The sequence below is a fragment of the Arachis ipaensis genome, chromosome B10 (genome assembly GCF_059453495.1).
Source record: "Arachis ipaensis isolate K30076 ecotype BB chromosome B10, ASM5945349v1, whole genome shotgun sequence".
NCBI classification, from domain to species: Eukaryota; Viridiplantae; Streptophyta; class Magnoliopsida; order Fabales; family Fabaceae; genus Arachis; species Arachis ipaensis.
Window position 1 is genome coordinate 1792667 of NC_142435.1, and position 16074 is coordinate 1808740.

General features: G+C 32.1%; 1 protein-coding gene across 8 annotated transcripts; it reads right to left on the reverse strand.

Moving 5' to 3' along the window:
• Positions 1 to 8881: 8881 nt before the first annotated feature.
• LOC107623339 (glycolate oxidase 1) lies at positions 8882 to 12121 on the reverse strand. 8 transcript variants are annotated; one of them, XR_015902706.1, is made up of 13 exons: positions 11927 to 12121; positions 11423 to 11581; positions 11225 to 11349; positions 11041 to 11087; positions 10859 to 10936; positions 10632 to 10756; positions 10448 to 10514; positions 10313 to 10369; positions 10162 to 10231; positions 9985 to 10085; positions 9395 to 9499; positions 9023 to 9324; positions 8882 to 8954 (listed from the first exon to the last, which is right to left on the reverse strand). XR_015902706.1 is itself a non-coding variant. In XM_088503100.1 (12 exons), exons 2-12 carry the CDS (start codon positions 11563 to 11565, stop codon positions 9148 to 9150), a joined length of 1095 nt encoding a protein of 364 aa, XP_088359226.1. In that variant the 5' UTR covers positions 11566 to 11581; positions 11927 to 12121; the 3' UTR covers positions 8882 to 9147. The 8 variants fall into 8 exon arrangements, 5 of the variants coding, with proteins under 5 accessions (XP_088359226.1, XP_088359232.1, XP_016181041.1 ...); XR_015902705.1 differs by having other exon boundaries at positions 10162 to 10369; positions 11927 to 12100; XR_015902707.1 differs by having other exon boundaries at positions 9395 to 9558; positions 10162 to 10369; positions 11927 to 12100.
• Positions 12122 to 16074: the final 3953 nt, after the last annotated feature.

A 16074-nucleotide genomic window follows, 5' to 3' on the forward strand; every position in this document is an offset into this window, starting at 1 on the left:
TTGTTTCTGTTGCTTCATGATAGCAGGGGAATATTGGCGATAGAGATGAGATGCGGTGGTGAATCTGAGCAAGCACCGGAAGCCGACCATGAAGAGCTTTTCAGATAAATAGTTTAATTTTGTGAGGCAAGTTCAACTTTCATAGATCAATCCATGGCTTTTTCTGCTGCATATAATTAGGGCAAAATTTTAGAAACGAATGGTGAAATAAATAGCCAATTTTGCAACTTGAAACTGTATCATGTTGCTTGGATTTGTTCAAATTTCATTGCAATTTGTTCCTACTCTGGTGAATTTTAACTGACAAAATCATGTCTATAACGTCTTAGAAAAATAATTCATGAATGAGATTCTGATTTCAATTCCTATTTTCAGTAATTAAGTCTTTAACTCTTGGAATCAATTCGGAAATAGCCTGTCTATTTGGCATGTCAGAAATCATTAAAGGATATGGAGGAGGCAGTCAAGGATCCTCAAAGGTTCGAATATTCTCTCTAGTACCCACAGTCCAATTAAGACATTTTTCAACAATTTTTCGGCTTGCTAGTATGTTCTTCCATCCCCAAGAAAGTAAGACTCTAATTTCTGCAATTATAGTATTACCGTTGCTAAATTATTGGATTTTGGATAATTGAGAAGTAGGCTGTGTTACAAGTCGCCAAAACTGTTTGCCTAAAAGCGCTAGATTATGAATTCTGAGGTCTTTAAATTCAAGGTCTCCTTCTCTTCGTGAGCGAGTCATAGTATCCCAGCTAATTCAAGTCATCCGCTTTTCAGAACTTTTCTAGCATTATTAATTGCTGTTGAGCCATAATGAAACTCAAATATAGTTTGATCAGTTTCAAAATATTATTGAAATTTGTAAACTCCACAAAAAAGACCGCAAAGTTACAAACAAATAATATATGGTGTTGGCTGGTCACTTTTTTAATTTTGATTTTGGGATAGGAGTTGTGTATTGCATGTTTATTGGAGTGCAGGATGAATGACTAGGCTGTGACGACGAGCTAGAACAAATCGGATGGTTTGATTGGAGGAAGAGTAATTGGACAGTTCGATTACACAGATCGGGAGTACACAAATTGGACCATTTGATTTGCGTACTGTAGGCCACCATCATCCATGCAATGCTCCCCAGCCCCTGCTTCTATCTCCGTAAACCCCAACCATCCATCCCTTTCACTCTCACTCTCACTCGTGCCTCACTCTTCATACCACCTCCAATCCCACTTTCTTTTTTCTTCTCCCATTGTTGCTGCAGAAATCCAACGTAGGAAGGAGCCACCATCAAAAACAAAATTTCAACAATATCAAGAAGACGGAAAATAAAAAATAATTAATCATCCAGAGTTTTATATTGCTAATTATTTTGATCATCTTGAAGGTTGTGCTAGGCTTAGAGAAGGGGGTTGAATCTATGCCTTTCTTTTAAGTTACTGAAATGACCCTTTAAAACAATCTTTGAATTCTGATTCTGTTTGAACTCAGCAGCGGAAATTTATGAGACAATTTATTTTTGTCTCATGAATATCAGAAAACAGAACAATGCAGAGAAGAGAAAAGCTAACACCAGCATATATCCTGGTTCGGTTACCTTGTGCTATGCAACCTACATCCAATCTCCTCCACAACAATGGAGAAATTTTCACTATAGTTAACAGTATTACATACACCAATTCTACAGGATCAACACAATCTTTTCACACTCAAGTTCTAACCCAACTTGACATTGGCTATGCTAATACCTAACTATTCACTCTTAGTGCTAACCCAACTAAGAAAGGGATACCTTACAGGTACAAGATACAAAACACCGACATACCTAAAAAAATCTGAAAATAACTCTAGGCTTTTTTCTCAAGTATATCACTCAGCCTTTTTCCACTCATGGCTTTTTATTTAGCTCTCTCAATATGCCTTTTCACTCAAGAAATTACAGAAAGATAAACATTGAAAGTACATTACAATCTGTAAAACATGAAGGAGATTGACTTCATCAACAGCCTCTTTGCTATGTGATAAACTAGACTTGCAAGCCTCTGATTTAGTTCTTCAGTGTTGGCCGAATGCTTCTTTGAAAGAAAGCATTATCCAAGTAGAGGAACTTTTTCAGGGAACTCTTCACAGAACACAACTCACCAAACTCTGGTTTTCTCTCATTGCCTCTGAATGAGCAGAAAGTCTTTTTTTTATCTCCTTGCATGTTGCTGGGTTCTTTTTCCTAGGTCAACTTCTTGAGTACTGTGCTTCACCAACCCACAAACTCACTTTTTCTCATTAATCATCAGAGTAGTAACTTTGTTTCTGACCTTCCAAGGTTGACCGAAAGCCACAAAACAGCAACCATAAAAGTCTTCCAATGGTAAACTGGATCTGAGCCATTGAGAAGCTACTTGGACCCCAAGACATATTTGTGACCGTAGATACATAGCAGTGAAGAACAGAAAATAACTTTCTTTTGTATCCCATTTCAGACTGAGCAGAGAGTTGAAAAGAGGAGAAGAAGATATGATGCATGTATAAGGAAATGAGTTACCTTTTAGCTTCTGATCTTTTTCTTGATGGGGTTTGAAAATGGTTGATTAGACCTTACCCTTCTTTGTTTAACCTTCTCTTTCTTTCTTCTTTCATGACTAGTTTAGGAACTAAGCTCTCTTTCTTACTTTTTCTGAGTTCTGTGATTTGACTGAGAAAGAGAACGTTGCTTTTGGAAGCAAGATGGAGGGATTTGCTGAATTCAAATCGGGCTTGGATCGAATATCTGATAGGCAACCCATTTGATTTCTTTGGCTTTGTTTCTTTTGGGCTTCGCTTGATTTACCAGCCCACTAACCTTATTATTTTATTTTCATTCCAATTTGGGCTGTTAGTTTTAATTTTGGCCTGCAACATTTAATAAAATAATTAGTAACATACAATTATTAATAATCAACACTAATTATTTATTTTGCCCAAAAATAATATTTGTCATCATTAATTAAATTAGTTGATTTCTCAACTCAACACATCTTAATTATGTAAGTTTTTATTACCAAATATTTTAATTTAATAATAATAATAATAATAATAATAATAATAATAATAATAATAATAATAATAATAATAATGTTAAAGATTAGTAGAAATATTGTAGTAATAATTATTAAGATTATAGGTATATAAAATAGTTAGAAATAGTAAAAAAAATAAATTTAGAATATATTTAAAAAATTATTGAATTAATTATTATTATGATGAGTATATTATTTAGATATTTAATTAAGGATTAATGACTTATTATTGTGTGTTGTTAGTTATTAAATAGTTATTTGAGATGTTTGTTTATTGTATTTTATTGGAAGTGAAAATTTTAAAATTGTTTAAATATAATAATTAATCATTTTTTATAATTTGTTAGTGAATTAATTAAGGTATATTATTATTATTGTTAAAGTACCTTGAAAAATAGAAACCGAATAAATTTAGTGTAATTTATGTAATAAATTATGTTAGTATTTAGTAATATTAAATTTTAAATATGAATTTAATAAATTATTTATGATTATTATTGATAAATTTGGTGATATAAAATTTATATATGTATGATAATAATAATATTGAGGTGTTTAATACTTTTTAAAATTATTCTGGTTATATAAATAGAAAATAATGAATAAGAATTATTATTATTATTATAAAATAAATAGGTTTTAGACATTAAAAAATATATTTAGTGTATCTAATAATAATTAGAGTCATATTTTAGATTTATTTAAGGTTTATTAATTATTATTATTAGAAGCTAATAAATATAAATGTTGATTTTTTGTAAAATAGATTTAGTATATTTCGAGTAGTTAATAATATAGTTGTTAATATGATTATGTTTTATTGGTTATGTGATAATGAAAATTTGATATTATTAAATTTAATTTGTTAATTAGATATGGTTATCTTTGTTTAATGTGATATATGGCTACGTTTTGTAGGATTCACGGATGTTGCAATGTAACCATTTAATACCGCCGGATCCATACAATCAAATTGTAGAGAGACATTTACGGGAGACTGATTTTTATCACGTTTTTCATATTGGAGTAATCCAATGTCAGTCGACATTGGTTAATGCTCTGATCAAGAGATGGCGCACTAAGACTCACACATTCCATTTTCCGGTTGATGAGTGTGCTATGACGTTGAAGGACGTGGCGATAATTCTTGGTATTTCGACAAATGGCCTTCCAATTACAAGACCGACCCTCGGTAGTTATGAGGCCTTAGAGACCGAATGCTTGCACCAGTTTGGTGTTGCACCTAGGAAGACATATTGTAGAGGAAGCTTCATAAAGTTGACGTGGTTTCAAGAACTAAAAGATCGTTTAGTATTGCCTGATGATATTCACATTCAGAGGTACGTCAAGTGCTACATAATGTTATTATTTGGGACCATTATATTTGGAGACAAGTCCAGGGCAGCAGTATACTAGAAGTTTCTGTCGTTGCTCCGTAACTTCGCTGGAATCATACAATTTAGTTGGGGATCGGCATGTTTAGCACACCTGTATAGAGCATTATGTAGGGCATCTCATGTCGATTGCAAGGAGATCGATGGTTCACTGACACTTTTGCTTACATGGGCTTGGATCCATCAACCATTTCTTGTGCCAATTCCTGACAATCCTCGACTCTTTCTGATTGCAAATAGGTAAAATTAATTACTATCTGCTTTGAAAAAGTGTAGCACGTTGTATTTTAAATTTGATTAATAAAAGTTAATTAACGGATTGTCTGATGTCAGGTGGCGTAACTGGGAGCGTGCTAATCGACCTTACAAATTTTATTCTCTTGCTCACTTTAGGAGGTCATTGGATGATCTGCAAGAAGGACAGGTATGTTGTAATAAATAAGTATCTGTTTTTGTTTAGCCATATTATTATTTGGTGTGTAATCCTCTTTTACTTTTAATGTGTACAGTTTGTTTGGAAGACTTATGCAATTGGTCGCATTAAGGCAGATGTGATTTCTGTTGACATCCGTCAGCATTCAGTTATATGGAGTGCCATAGTGCCGCTGATATCTTTCGAATGCGTTGAGTGGCATGTATCTGATAGATTGAGGAGATAATTTGGTTTGACCTAGGGCGTTACTCATCAAGAGCGGAATCTAGGTGAAGCACACGGCGAAGTACTGACAGGACCCAAGAATCAAGATTGATCTGAAACCTACTCTTTTTGGGTGATACAATGAACAAATCGGTATATAAATACTTAATAAATGATAAATAATAAATTCCTCAACATATATAAATACTTAATAAATAAACATTAAACAGGTAATTATATGCTATATTTTACCTATTTACATAACTATGAAATATTTGTCTCAAACGTCAAAATCTATGTATAAATCATAAATTATAATTATTACATACTTGCATTTATATTGAAAAAACTTTGGTGCATACATGGCCTCCAAATCCAACGACCGCATGAAAGTCGGCTCTTTAAGTGGATGCTGATTTGCTAGTGCATTTGCCACATCTGCAGCTATAGTGTCATCAGCTTTATCTTCGTCTACACTCGGATCAACGACCTCATAGTTACTTTCAAACTCTTCCTTGCTATCACTGTTATAATCTTCCAATTTAATATCTCGATCCGCTGCATATTGTTCGAACTCAACATACACTTCGATGAACGATATTTGAGACCGACTTTCAATATATACTGAAAATATTTCTTACATGCTCGCTTCATCGGTCACGTATTTCGTTTGAAATTGAACGAACCCACCAAACACAAATATAGGATATCTGTACAAAACACACGACACTCTCCTAGATATTTGAGAATTCATCTTCTCACAAATCACATCTTTTAGTTCTTCAAATAACCGTGTGAATGAAATAATAATATCTAATGGATTTTCACATATAAATTTCACTATTTCAAATGTTTGTAATAAAATCTGTTTATAATAATATATTTTTAACATAACTCTATTATTTATGATAATATACTCACATTGAACACTCTTAACTTTGGTATTAATTTTTTTTTAAATACCAGACAGGAAGAAGAAAGGTGGAGGAGATTCAGAAGATCTGAAGATTGTGAGAAGAAAATAAAGTGGCGAGCTCGGTTAGAAGGCTGGGTATATATAAACATTAAAATCGGACCGTCTGACCGCATTTTTTACCATTTCAAATTTTTGAAAAACGTACGATCCAATTAGAGTTACGTCAACGTTAAAAAATTTGCATGCATCAAATCGGTTAGGGGTGAGTACGGGTAGCGGGTACCCGATTACCCGTCCGAACCCAAACCGAACTAATTAAATTGGTTCTGAAACTAACGGGTAATCGGGTCCAACCCGAACCAAATCGATGGCTTTTGTTAGTGATTGGTTCGGATATCGGTTTTGGGGGTGCAGAATCCGAACCAACCTACGAACCCGATCATATATTAATTAAATAAAAAAATAAAAAATATATATGACTTTTTCATTAGACAATAATTATTCATTATTAATATGTTTGTATTTTAATGAGTTTAGTTTTTAATGTATTTGGTGTTTAATATGTTTGGATCATTTCTATTCATGTTACATATTTATTGTACTTGTTAAATTTTTAAGATAAAAATTTGATTTTTTTTATGAATTTCAAAGTCATCAGGTACCCAATTACCCGAACCGAACCAATCCGTTCTTAATCGGTTTGATTTGGTTCGAATACATGTACAAAAAAAATATAAATTCGAACCAAACCGAACTAATTATATTTTGATCGGTTCGATTCTAATTTTACTATAAACCCAAACCAAACCGACCCGTACTCACCCCTAAAATCGGTAAATCCGTCCGATTTTCTTAGTCCAAATACTTTTTATTCTGCATGCATAAAATCGGTGAGTTGGATCCAATTTGTGTTTCTTTTTTTCGCAAAAAAATCAAACCATCCAATTTTTTTCCGTTAGTTCACTATCGTCACTACAGTGTATAACCTTTCTAACGTCCATAACAAAGCCTTACACGCATCTAAGTTTCATATCCAAAAAATTAGCTTCGGCTGGTCTGATCTACCTTTTTTATTTTCCTGGATAATAGATCTCATTATGATTATGAAGCATGTTTGGTAGGATGACGACTTTCGGTTTATTGTTAGATTCATCATATCAACGCATATAAATCTGACCGTATTTACTTTTTAAGCAGTAGGTGAATACAGTATAGCTTGATCATCCGCCATAGCTGATTTGAAAACTTTTTTGAATGCTGTTTTTTTTTTTATTTTTTAGTATATTTAATAAAATTTAATAATAAAAAATTATTTTTTAAAAATTATAATTTATATATATATTTTAATATTTTTATTTAAAAAATATTTTTAATATAATAAATAAATAAAAAATATTTTGAAAAGGCATGTATAACATTTCAATATATGACTTAGCTTGTAACGTACGCTTACTTAACAAGGTAACGTAAAATGCAATTTCGTACCCTTTTTAAACCTCTCATTAAAGTAAATGAAATTTAAAAAAACGTGTGGCTAAATCCTAGCTAGCAAGAAGTAATTTAAGTTGATTAAGCAATTTAATTTGAAATAGTCCATGGCTAGCTGGCAATAAATTTGAAAGTGTCAGGAATCAGTGGGTGCAAGCTAAGATATTTACACAGTAAATTAAGTATGAGTGCTATATATGATGATCCCCTACAAGGCTATAAGCTAGAAAGAATGTGAATAAGATTGTGGTTACGACTTACCAGTGAGGGGCAACCACATAAAGCCATAGTTAGTTGAAGTTCATCTCTTACACTATATTTAGTTTAAGAAAAAATAAGAGAAAAGGAAAAAAATTTTAAAAAAGTAATGAATTTCTTTTTAATATTAAAAAAAATAAAAAGAATATTGTTTTGTGAGTTTCATAAAAAAAATCCATCCACTACAAACAAAAAAATAAAGAAAAAAATATTATCTTTTATTTATAATGTTATTAATAATTATATTATTATTAATAATTATCAATATAAATTTAATTTTAATAGTTTTAATATATTATTATAATAAAAATTCACATATATAAAATATAATAAAATACAAATAAATAAAAATATTTATACTTATTTTATTATAAAAATATTAATATAATTTTATATTATTATAATTTTTTTATCTAAATAAAAAATTTTTTACTATTTTATTGTCTTTCATTTTTTTTTCAAACAAAACACAAATAACTTCATTTTTTTCTCCTCTTATTTTATTTTTTATTTTCTTTTCTATATCCCAACACACATTTTTATTTTTAATATTGGATTAACAATGGTATTTTTCTAAATTATGATCTGCTGTTGTATTTTTTTAAAATGTGGCATGATTTAATTTACGGAGTACAAATTAGACCGTCTGATTTTTAAGAGGTACAGAAATTAGACCGCCCAATTTTTAGGTACAAAAATCGAACTATTCGGATCGTCCGATTTGTGTACTCCAAATTTTAAATTTTTTTTAAAAATAAATCGGAGGGTCCAATTTATATACCTTCCATAATTTTAAAAAATACCAAAAATTATCACGTTAAGGTATAACACTCATTCTACCTCCATATCCAAATTTTGTAGCCTACCCAAACAAACCTTAGCATCTCAATTCTCTAGTACTTTTCTGACACCAGCTTCTCCCTTCCACACCTCTCACTATCTATTCATAGATAAGGGGGATTCAACCAAAATGAGCATACTACTCTTTGGTTTCCATAGCCTACTACTTATAATTAACAACAAAATTTCAATAATGTGATTCAATTTTATCCTCCATGATTCCAGCAACTCCATTTTCTACAGCTATCCTTGCTGCATTATTATATTAGATAGAAAACAGAAGAAGGAAGCATCATTATTGCCATGGCAGTTATCAAAATTACTCTGCTGACAGAAGAAACCATAATTGTAGCAGCTCTAGCTGTTTGTTACTGATTATTTGATGATATACCACATTCTCCTCATTCACTTGATGTACAAAATTTTGCATTAAGGAGACATGTGTCTCATTTCACTCACTACACATCTTAAAAAGAATGAGAAATAACAGCAACATGTGCGCACTCTCGTCCATTACAAGTTCAAGATTTGAAGTTGGTAGCTTAAGATATACAAAAATGAAATTTATAAGTTGGAAGGAAATGTTGTGCGAGTGAAAATGTGGTGACGACTTATATGTTTGAGTGAAGGAGAGCCACATAGTGCCATTGTTAGTTGAAGCTCATCTCTAAGCATCTTCAGTACTTTCCTCACACCACCTTCACCCTCTGCAGCTAATGAGAACACCACTGCTCTTCCTATCTGATTTCATTACTTTCAATTTCAATATCACAAGATCACTTCATGGATTCAATTCATACATAATACTTACAAATACAGAAGATGCTCCAAGAGCCAATGCTTTGTAAACATCTGTCCCTCTGCGGATTCCACCATCCACAAATACACCAATTCTTCCTTCTACAGCTTTCACTATCTACTCAAGCAAACCAAGATGATGCAATGCTTACATAATCATTAAGGCTGCGTTTGTTTCTGAGAATATGATAGGACACTGAGAACAACATGACACTGATAGACAGAAACACAAAATTTTATATTCTTGTATTTTATTTGGTGATAAACTAGAACAAATTATGAAAATTCAATTTATTCTTATTTTTTTTTTCATTCAAAAAATTTGAGATGAAAAATATAATAATAAAAATATAATTATGAAAAATTAACAAGAATAATAAAAAAATGAAAAATAAGTTGTGTCCTTTGTTAGTGTCTCCGTATCCTTCCTATCAAGATGGACACAAAATAAACTAATTTCAGTGTCTCTGAACACATTATTTCTGTCCATATCTCCTCTGTTAGACACGATTTTGTGTCTCTCTGTCCCTGTCCCAGTCTCCTGTCTATGTAAACAAACGCAGCTTAAGAAGCTAAGTTTCAAGAAATAGATGGCAACATCACCTCTTCCAAAACCATGATTGGTGCAGGGACATAGTCAAGTTGGCGAGCACCATGATTAGAAACAATGATTCCAGCAACTCCAGCTTGTACGGCTATCCTTGCTGCATTTTAGAAACACAATGTTAGAAGCATCTGTAATGTAATGTAAGATAAGATTCATTAATTATACTCACTTACCATCTTCAGCAGTTAGTACACCCTTCACTACAATTGGCAATGAAGTAATCGTTTGAAGCCACTTCACATCCTGGATGTAACTAAGTGGAGCTGAGCTTACATAAGCTTGATTGTTATTGTAGAACTCAAGTTTGTAGGTAAAAAGAATCACCTTCCAATTAAGAGATGGATCAATATGGCGACGAGTTTGAGAAACTGAGCTACCAGCCTGCCAGCAAAAACCACCATTCATGGGAAATGAATCTTATTTCAAAACTCCATACATACTTATCACAACAACACATACCTTATTTTTCTCCCCAAAATCCAATCCCTCAAAATTCTTTAGTGTCACGTTTGGTGGCAATCTGAATCTGTAGAAAACCCAATATCAGATAAGGCAAACACATATATATCTTCAAACTCTAGGACTCAACTCAATTCTACCATCATGACCAAGGTGTCAACTTTTGTAGATGGTTGTTGCTAACCCGTTTTTGATGTCATCCTCCCTACGACCAATAAACGGACGATCCGCAGTGAGCACAACTGCCTTGAAACCTGCCCTTTCAGCTCTTCTCACAAGTTGTGTAACCAAATTCCTGTCCTTAAACATCTATCAAGTAGGCAACAAACACCTGAGGATCAGGTTAGAATCAAGTTCATGTGTGAATGGTTTAGTTCCATGTCAATCAAATTACTCTTCTTGTATACTTACATAGAGTTGGAAGAAACGAATGCCGGGTCCTGTTGAAGCAACCTCCTCAAAACTATAATTAGACATTGTTGATAGTGTCTGTGATGGCAATCATGAAAACAATATATAAAAGAAAGCAGCAACCAAATACATTGTTTGGGAAGAACAGTAAATAAAGGAGGAAAATGTATGTTGAAACTAACCATAATAGTGTTAGCAGCTGATGCTGCTCTAGCTATTGCACATTCTCCTGCATGAATGTTAGTTTTTTTTATCAATTCCAAAAACTAGCTTAAGCATATATAAGGGCTATCATGGTTATATTCTCAAACTAGAGTAGTACTGTATGCAGTAATCACAAATTCACAATATGTTTTGTGATGATACCCTGAGGATGTGCCAACTTTTGCATGCCTGTGGGAGCAATCATGATTGGCATTGAAATGTTGAAGCCTAAAATTCTTGTTGTCATATCTACCTTGCTTACATCTATAAGAATGCGCGGTCGGAACCTATTTCAAACCAAATACTCATGTAAGAAGGGATACTGGAAAGAATTGCATGAAGTAAACTTTGATATATTACAGAATCCTTGAGAATGCGTCTCTGTTCTCCTTCAGAGTCCACTGGTCCTCTGCACCAGAAGCATAGAAGTCATAAACCATCTTTGGCAATTTTTGCTTTGCAATTGCCTCATACTCATTCACATTAGTTATTTGGTTCTCCATGTTAATTATCTTTCCCCTGAAGATGTGGCAAAAAACAACGATTAACAATATGAATAAACTAGAAGCCTTTACTGATGAAAGAAGTTATCATCACATATCAAACTCAAGATTTGTAAGTATGTGCTACTATATGTGGGATCCTTCTACAGTTCTACTACATTTGTTCATCATGAGTAATAATATTTGCACATCTTAAGCTATAAATTTTCAGTTTAGATTTTACAAACTCATACTAAGAAAAGGTGAGCCACTCCAGATTTTGATGAAGTTCATTATAAAGTAATAGAGAGTAATGAAGAAGAAAGAACATGGATTGGAAAAACCATCTTTCAAAATAACAAGTTAAAAAGGAAGAACTAACCCAAGTGAGCTGGTTGAGAAAGAGCAGCCAATAGTGCAGAGATGATAGTGAATGAAAGCAGATAATAATAATAAATAATAATGTAGATATATAATTGATATAAGACATGTAACATAGACAATTGCCAAATGAAAGGGACATGCACTAAAGAATTTTGTTTGGTGAGCATAGAAATGTCACGTTTTGAATTTTGATGAAGGCTTTTTGGCTGTTACCAATGATTATCAAAGTGGCACTGCATATACGACACTTCAAAAGGGTCCATGAATGTGATAGTGTTGAAAATTATGGTGGACGATGACACCACAAAAGTTTTATTACAGCCATAGCCAGTGATTGTGTGACAACTTTGTCGGACAAGTAGCTGTAACGAGAGAAAGAATATTTTTTTTTTTGTAGTAATGATTATTTAAAAAACGAATATCTATTGTATTATAGTGATTGAACTTATCAATTTATCTTTTGTTGATATATTTTTTTAATATGTTTCTCTTTATATTATTTAAACTTTTCCTTTTGGGATGGGATTGAGTGGATTTGGAACTTCTATTGAAGGAGAGAGTTATTCTAATGGGAGCTGGAATTAGTTCATCAGCTTCATGAGAGGTTAAGGTCAGTGAAACTATCAGCTGGCAAAGATGATAATATAGTATGAAAATTTGATAATAAGGGTATTTTTTCTACTAACTCTTTCCTGCAGGTGTTGCAATCGGAGACTCTCTCGGAAGAAATTACGAGCTACAGTTTCACTAGAACAGTTTGGGGAGGGTTGGTACCTTCGAGAATTAAGCTTTTTGGCTGGTTCGTTCTGATTGGTAGGGTAAATACTAAAGAAAGGTTGAGTAGACTGGGCGTGCTTCAGCAGAATGATAGCTTATGTGCCATGTGTAAAAAGGAAACGAAACCGTTCATCATCTGTTTCTTGTATGTAAATTTACATGGCTGATTTGGTGCGCTTGGCTCGGACACTTTGATAGGCCGTGGGCGGTCCCAAGAACCATGAAATGACTGTTTGAGAGTTGAATTGGCATACATAACAGAAAGAAGGAGGAGCGGCTTTTATTGGTTAGTTTCTTTGCAGTGATTTGGAATATATGGATGGAGAGAAATGACAGAATCTTCAACAACAGGGAAGCAGGTGTTGAGGACATACAAGGAAAAACGTTTTTGAGCTACAAGGAGTGGTCGGGTATTGAGCCTTTTGGTTGTTGTGGCTATGTCGGAGATGACCTTTGGTTTCTATCTTATTTTATGTTATGTTTCTTTCATGTTCCACTCCAATGTGTTGAGCTTTTTTTGTTTCAAAAAAAAAAAATTGTACTAACATCAGTGCTGAGAACACTGTTGTCTGGACAAAACTATGTTCTTTGCTAAGCGCATTAATTAAATATAAGTTTTTGAAATTTTTTATTTTTACTCTCTTAATATCTTTAAAAGATTCTTTAACTAAATCTTTATTTCTTACAATAACAAGAGTACATCCTAAAAAATAGGGGAGAAATAATACAATTGACAAGAAAATTTTGAAAGAAATATCTCATATTGAGGCTGGGTTTAGTAAAGTTTTTTGAAAAGGTGTTTGTGCTTTTTAAAAGCGTGTTTGTGGTTTTTAAAAGCACAAGTACCTCATTTTGCGTTTGGTAAATTAAAAAATCCAAAAGCTTGTGCTTGCGACTTTTAAAAGTTAGGAGTGCTTTTGAAAGCATCTAACATGGAGCTTTTTAAAGTTGACTTGTGATTATCAAAATTAAAAAAATCTTAATATAATAAATATTCAAAATTACCATTATTAATTATTAACACTAGATTTTATTTATTTTTCCACAAATATTTTCTGTCATTATATTGCCATTGAAATACTCATGTATTTCTAATTTTTCAACCTAACATTCACAAATTCTAACATAATCTTTATATATTTTTTATTTTTTAACCTAATCTTCACAATTTCAACACAAATACATCTCTATCACGTATTAGGTATGAACTTCTATCTATTTATATTATTTTTGGTGCGTTATTTTTGTATTTTTTAGTAGAAATTTGTTTTTCTCTGTTCTTTAAAACGTGAAGGAGACCTGATTTATGGAAACTAATCATAAAATTTTCGTACACTAACTGCATGAACATTAGTCAAAATTATAATAATATATATATAATTTTACTTGAGATACGTGTCCCATTTTCTGTGATTTATAAAAGTGAGTCAGTACTAATATTGGATTACATACAAGTTTTATTATTGACTAATGATAATTCTATTTATATTAATATAGAGAGTAAATCAAATAAATATTTAAATTATTGGTCTCTAAAATTTGAAAAAAAAATTATTCTTCGTTATAAATATGTTTATTATAATTTTTTTAATTTTTAAAAGCTGTTTTACCAAACACAATTGTAGTGCTTGTGCTTATTAAAAGTTATTTTTAACGTAGATTTTAACAAACATAAGTACTACAACTTTTAAAAAGTTATCTTTTTTCATAAGCTACTTTCGAAAAGTAAAAACTTTACCAAACCAATCCTGAGTCTAATTCCGAGTTACCGGTCTACAAGAAAAAGAATTGCTAGTTTGTTTGGAATTGTCCGTGCAACAAAAAGAAAATAGTTTAAGTCACCAAAAAAAAAAGAAAAAGAAAATAGTTTTTACTTTTTGAACCACTTTGATCAATATAATTGAATTAGTTAATTAGTAGGTATATTTGTCCTGAACTAGTTTTTTGGTGATTATAGCAAATGGTATGATAGGCAGGGAGTTAAAATGCGAGTGTTAGTGACGAGAAGTCACGTACAAACACATGTATGAAAAGTATCATCTATCCATATGTACATATTCATAGTAATAAAAAAATCTCAAAATGCTTTTTCAAAAAGTTGGCATCATTTCTATCTGCAACTAGCTTCTCACGTCATTTTGGATTCATGTACGATGTACCTGAAATTTATTAGAGGGAAACACCTCTTAAATGCAATGGTTAAAGTGACAGGGATAGTACATTTTACCTCACGATGAAAATATCATTTTTAAATTTTTATAAGGTAATTCCAACTAGTTTAAATAAAATAAGTCTTTTGGCAGCATAGTTCCAACTTAGATTCCACGTCAACAAAACTTGGTCGTATTCACAGAAGTTAGAACTTGCTAACAAGATTGTCATCACCCTAAGCATGACAAGTTTTTGGAAGATATTAACATTTTGATGCTATCAAGAGTAAGGGACGGAACACTTCCAAGTTCAACACACTAGATTTTATTCTCAGCAAACTATATTTTATTTTTTCAGCACACTTACGTAGTGTATGGATACACTGCCAGACCCTCTTCGTTGGATGTTTAAGGTGCTTGATGCACCGTTTCAAATATGTTCTTGTAAGAACTCTGAATTGTTGTCCAGCATCCTACGCCAAACCTGTACAATAAAATATGGTTAATGGAAAAACAAAACCGTTCATAATGTACAAAATTGTTACTAAATTGAATAGTTTTCAATTTCAAGTATAACTAACATCCAAGACAGTTCATCCTGAATCCTTTTGATTTGACTAGTTTAGAGCTAGAAGGTACTCTTTTACACCAGTTCTTAGTGTATCCTCTTCCAATGGAGACCATTTTCTTTTCTTCCTTCTTAGCTGCACTCCAGTTGGGAAGTTATCTTTTGAATCATCCCTCTGCAATGATAAATAAATAAATAACTAATATGCCAATGCAAAGATATAAAGAAGTACAAAGTGAATGCATAATCCGAGCAGGTAAAAAAAAAGATTATAGCAACTATCTTATTGTTAAAAAAGAGTCCTTGATGCTCCACATTTGCATAACCCAAAGTACATTTTTTCCTTAATTGAAAAAAGTTACCTTGAAATAGATACCACCCTCAAGATCTATGCTCCCAGATTATAATAGTTAATAAAAACATTATTACCTCATAACTATGAGCAGTGCTGTTCTGCTCCATCAAATTGGGGCTTTCATGAGCAGGATTGTTCTCCTCTATTAAATTGGGACGTTGAATAGAAGACTTCTTGTGATCAACATCTTTAGTTTGAAAAAGAACAATATCCCTGCATGTATTTGAGTTGGATACATCAACATCCCCACCCTTGTTTTGAATAGGTTGTTCTTGATTGGTACTTTTCAGTGCAAG

Coding starts and splice junctions, on each gene's coding strand:
- LOC107623339 (XM_016325555.3), bottom strand. CDS start 11,565: ATGGAGAACCAAATAACTAATGTGAATGAGTATGAGGCAATTGCAAAG. Junction 10,937..11,040: donor CAGCTGCTAACACTATTATG/GTTAGTTTCAAC, acceptor TTGCCATCACAG/ACACTATCAACAATGTCTAA. Junction 9,500..9,984: donor CAATCATGGTTTTGGAAGAG/GTGATGTTGCCA, acceptor TTGCTTGAGTAG/ATAGTGAAAGCTGTAGAAGG.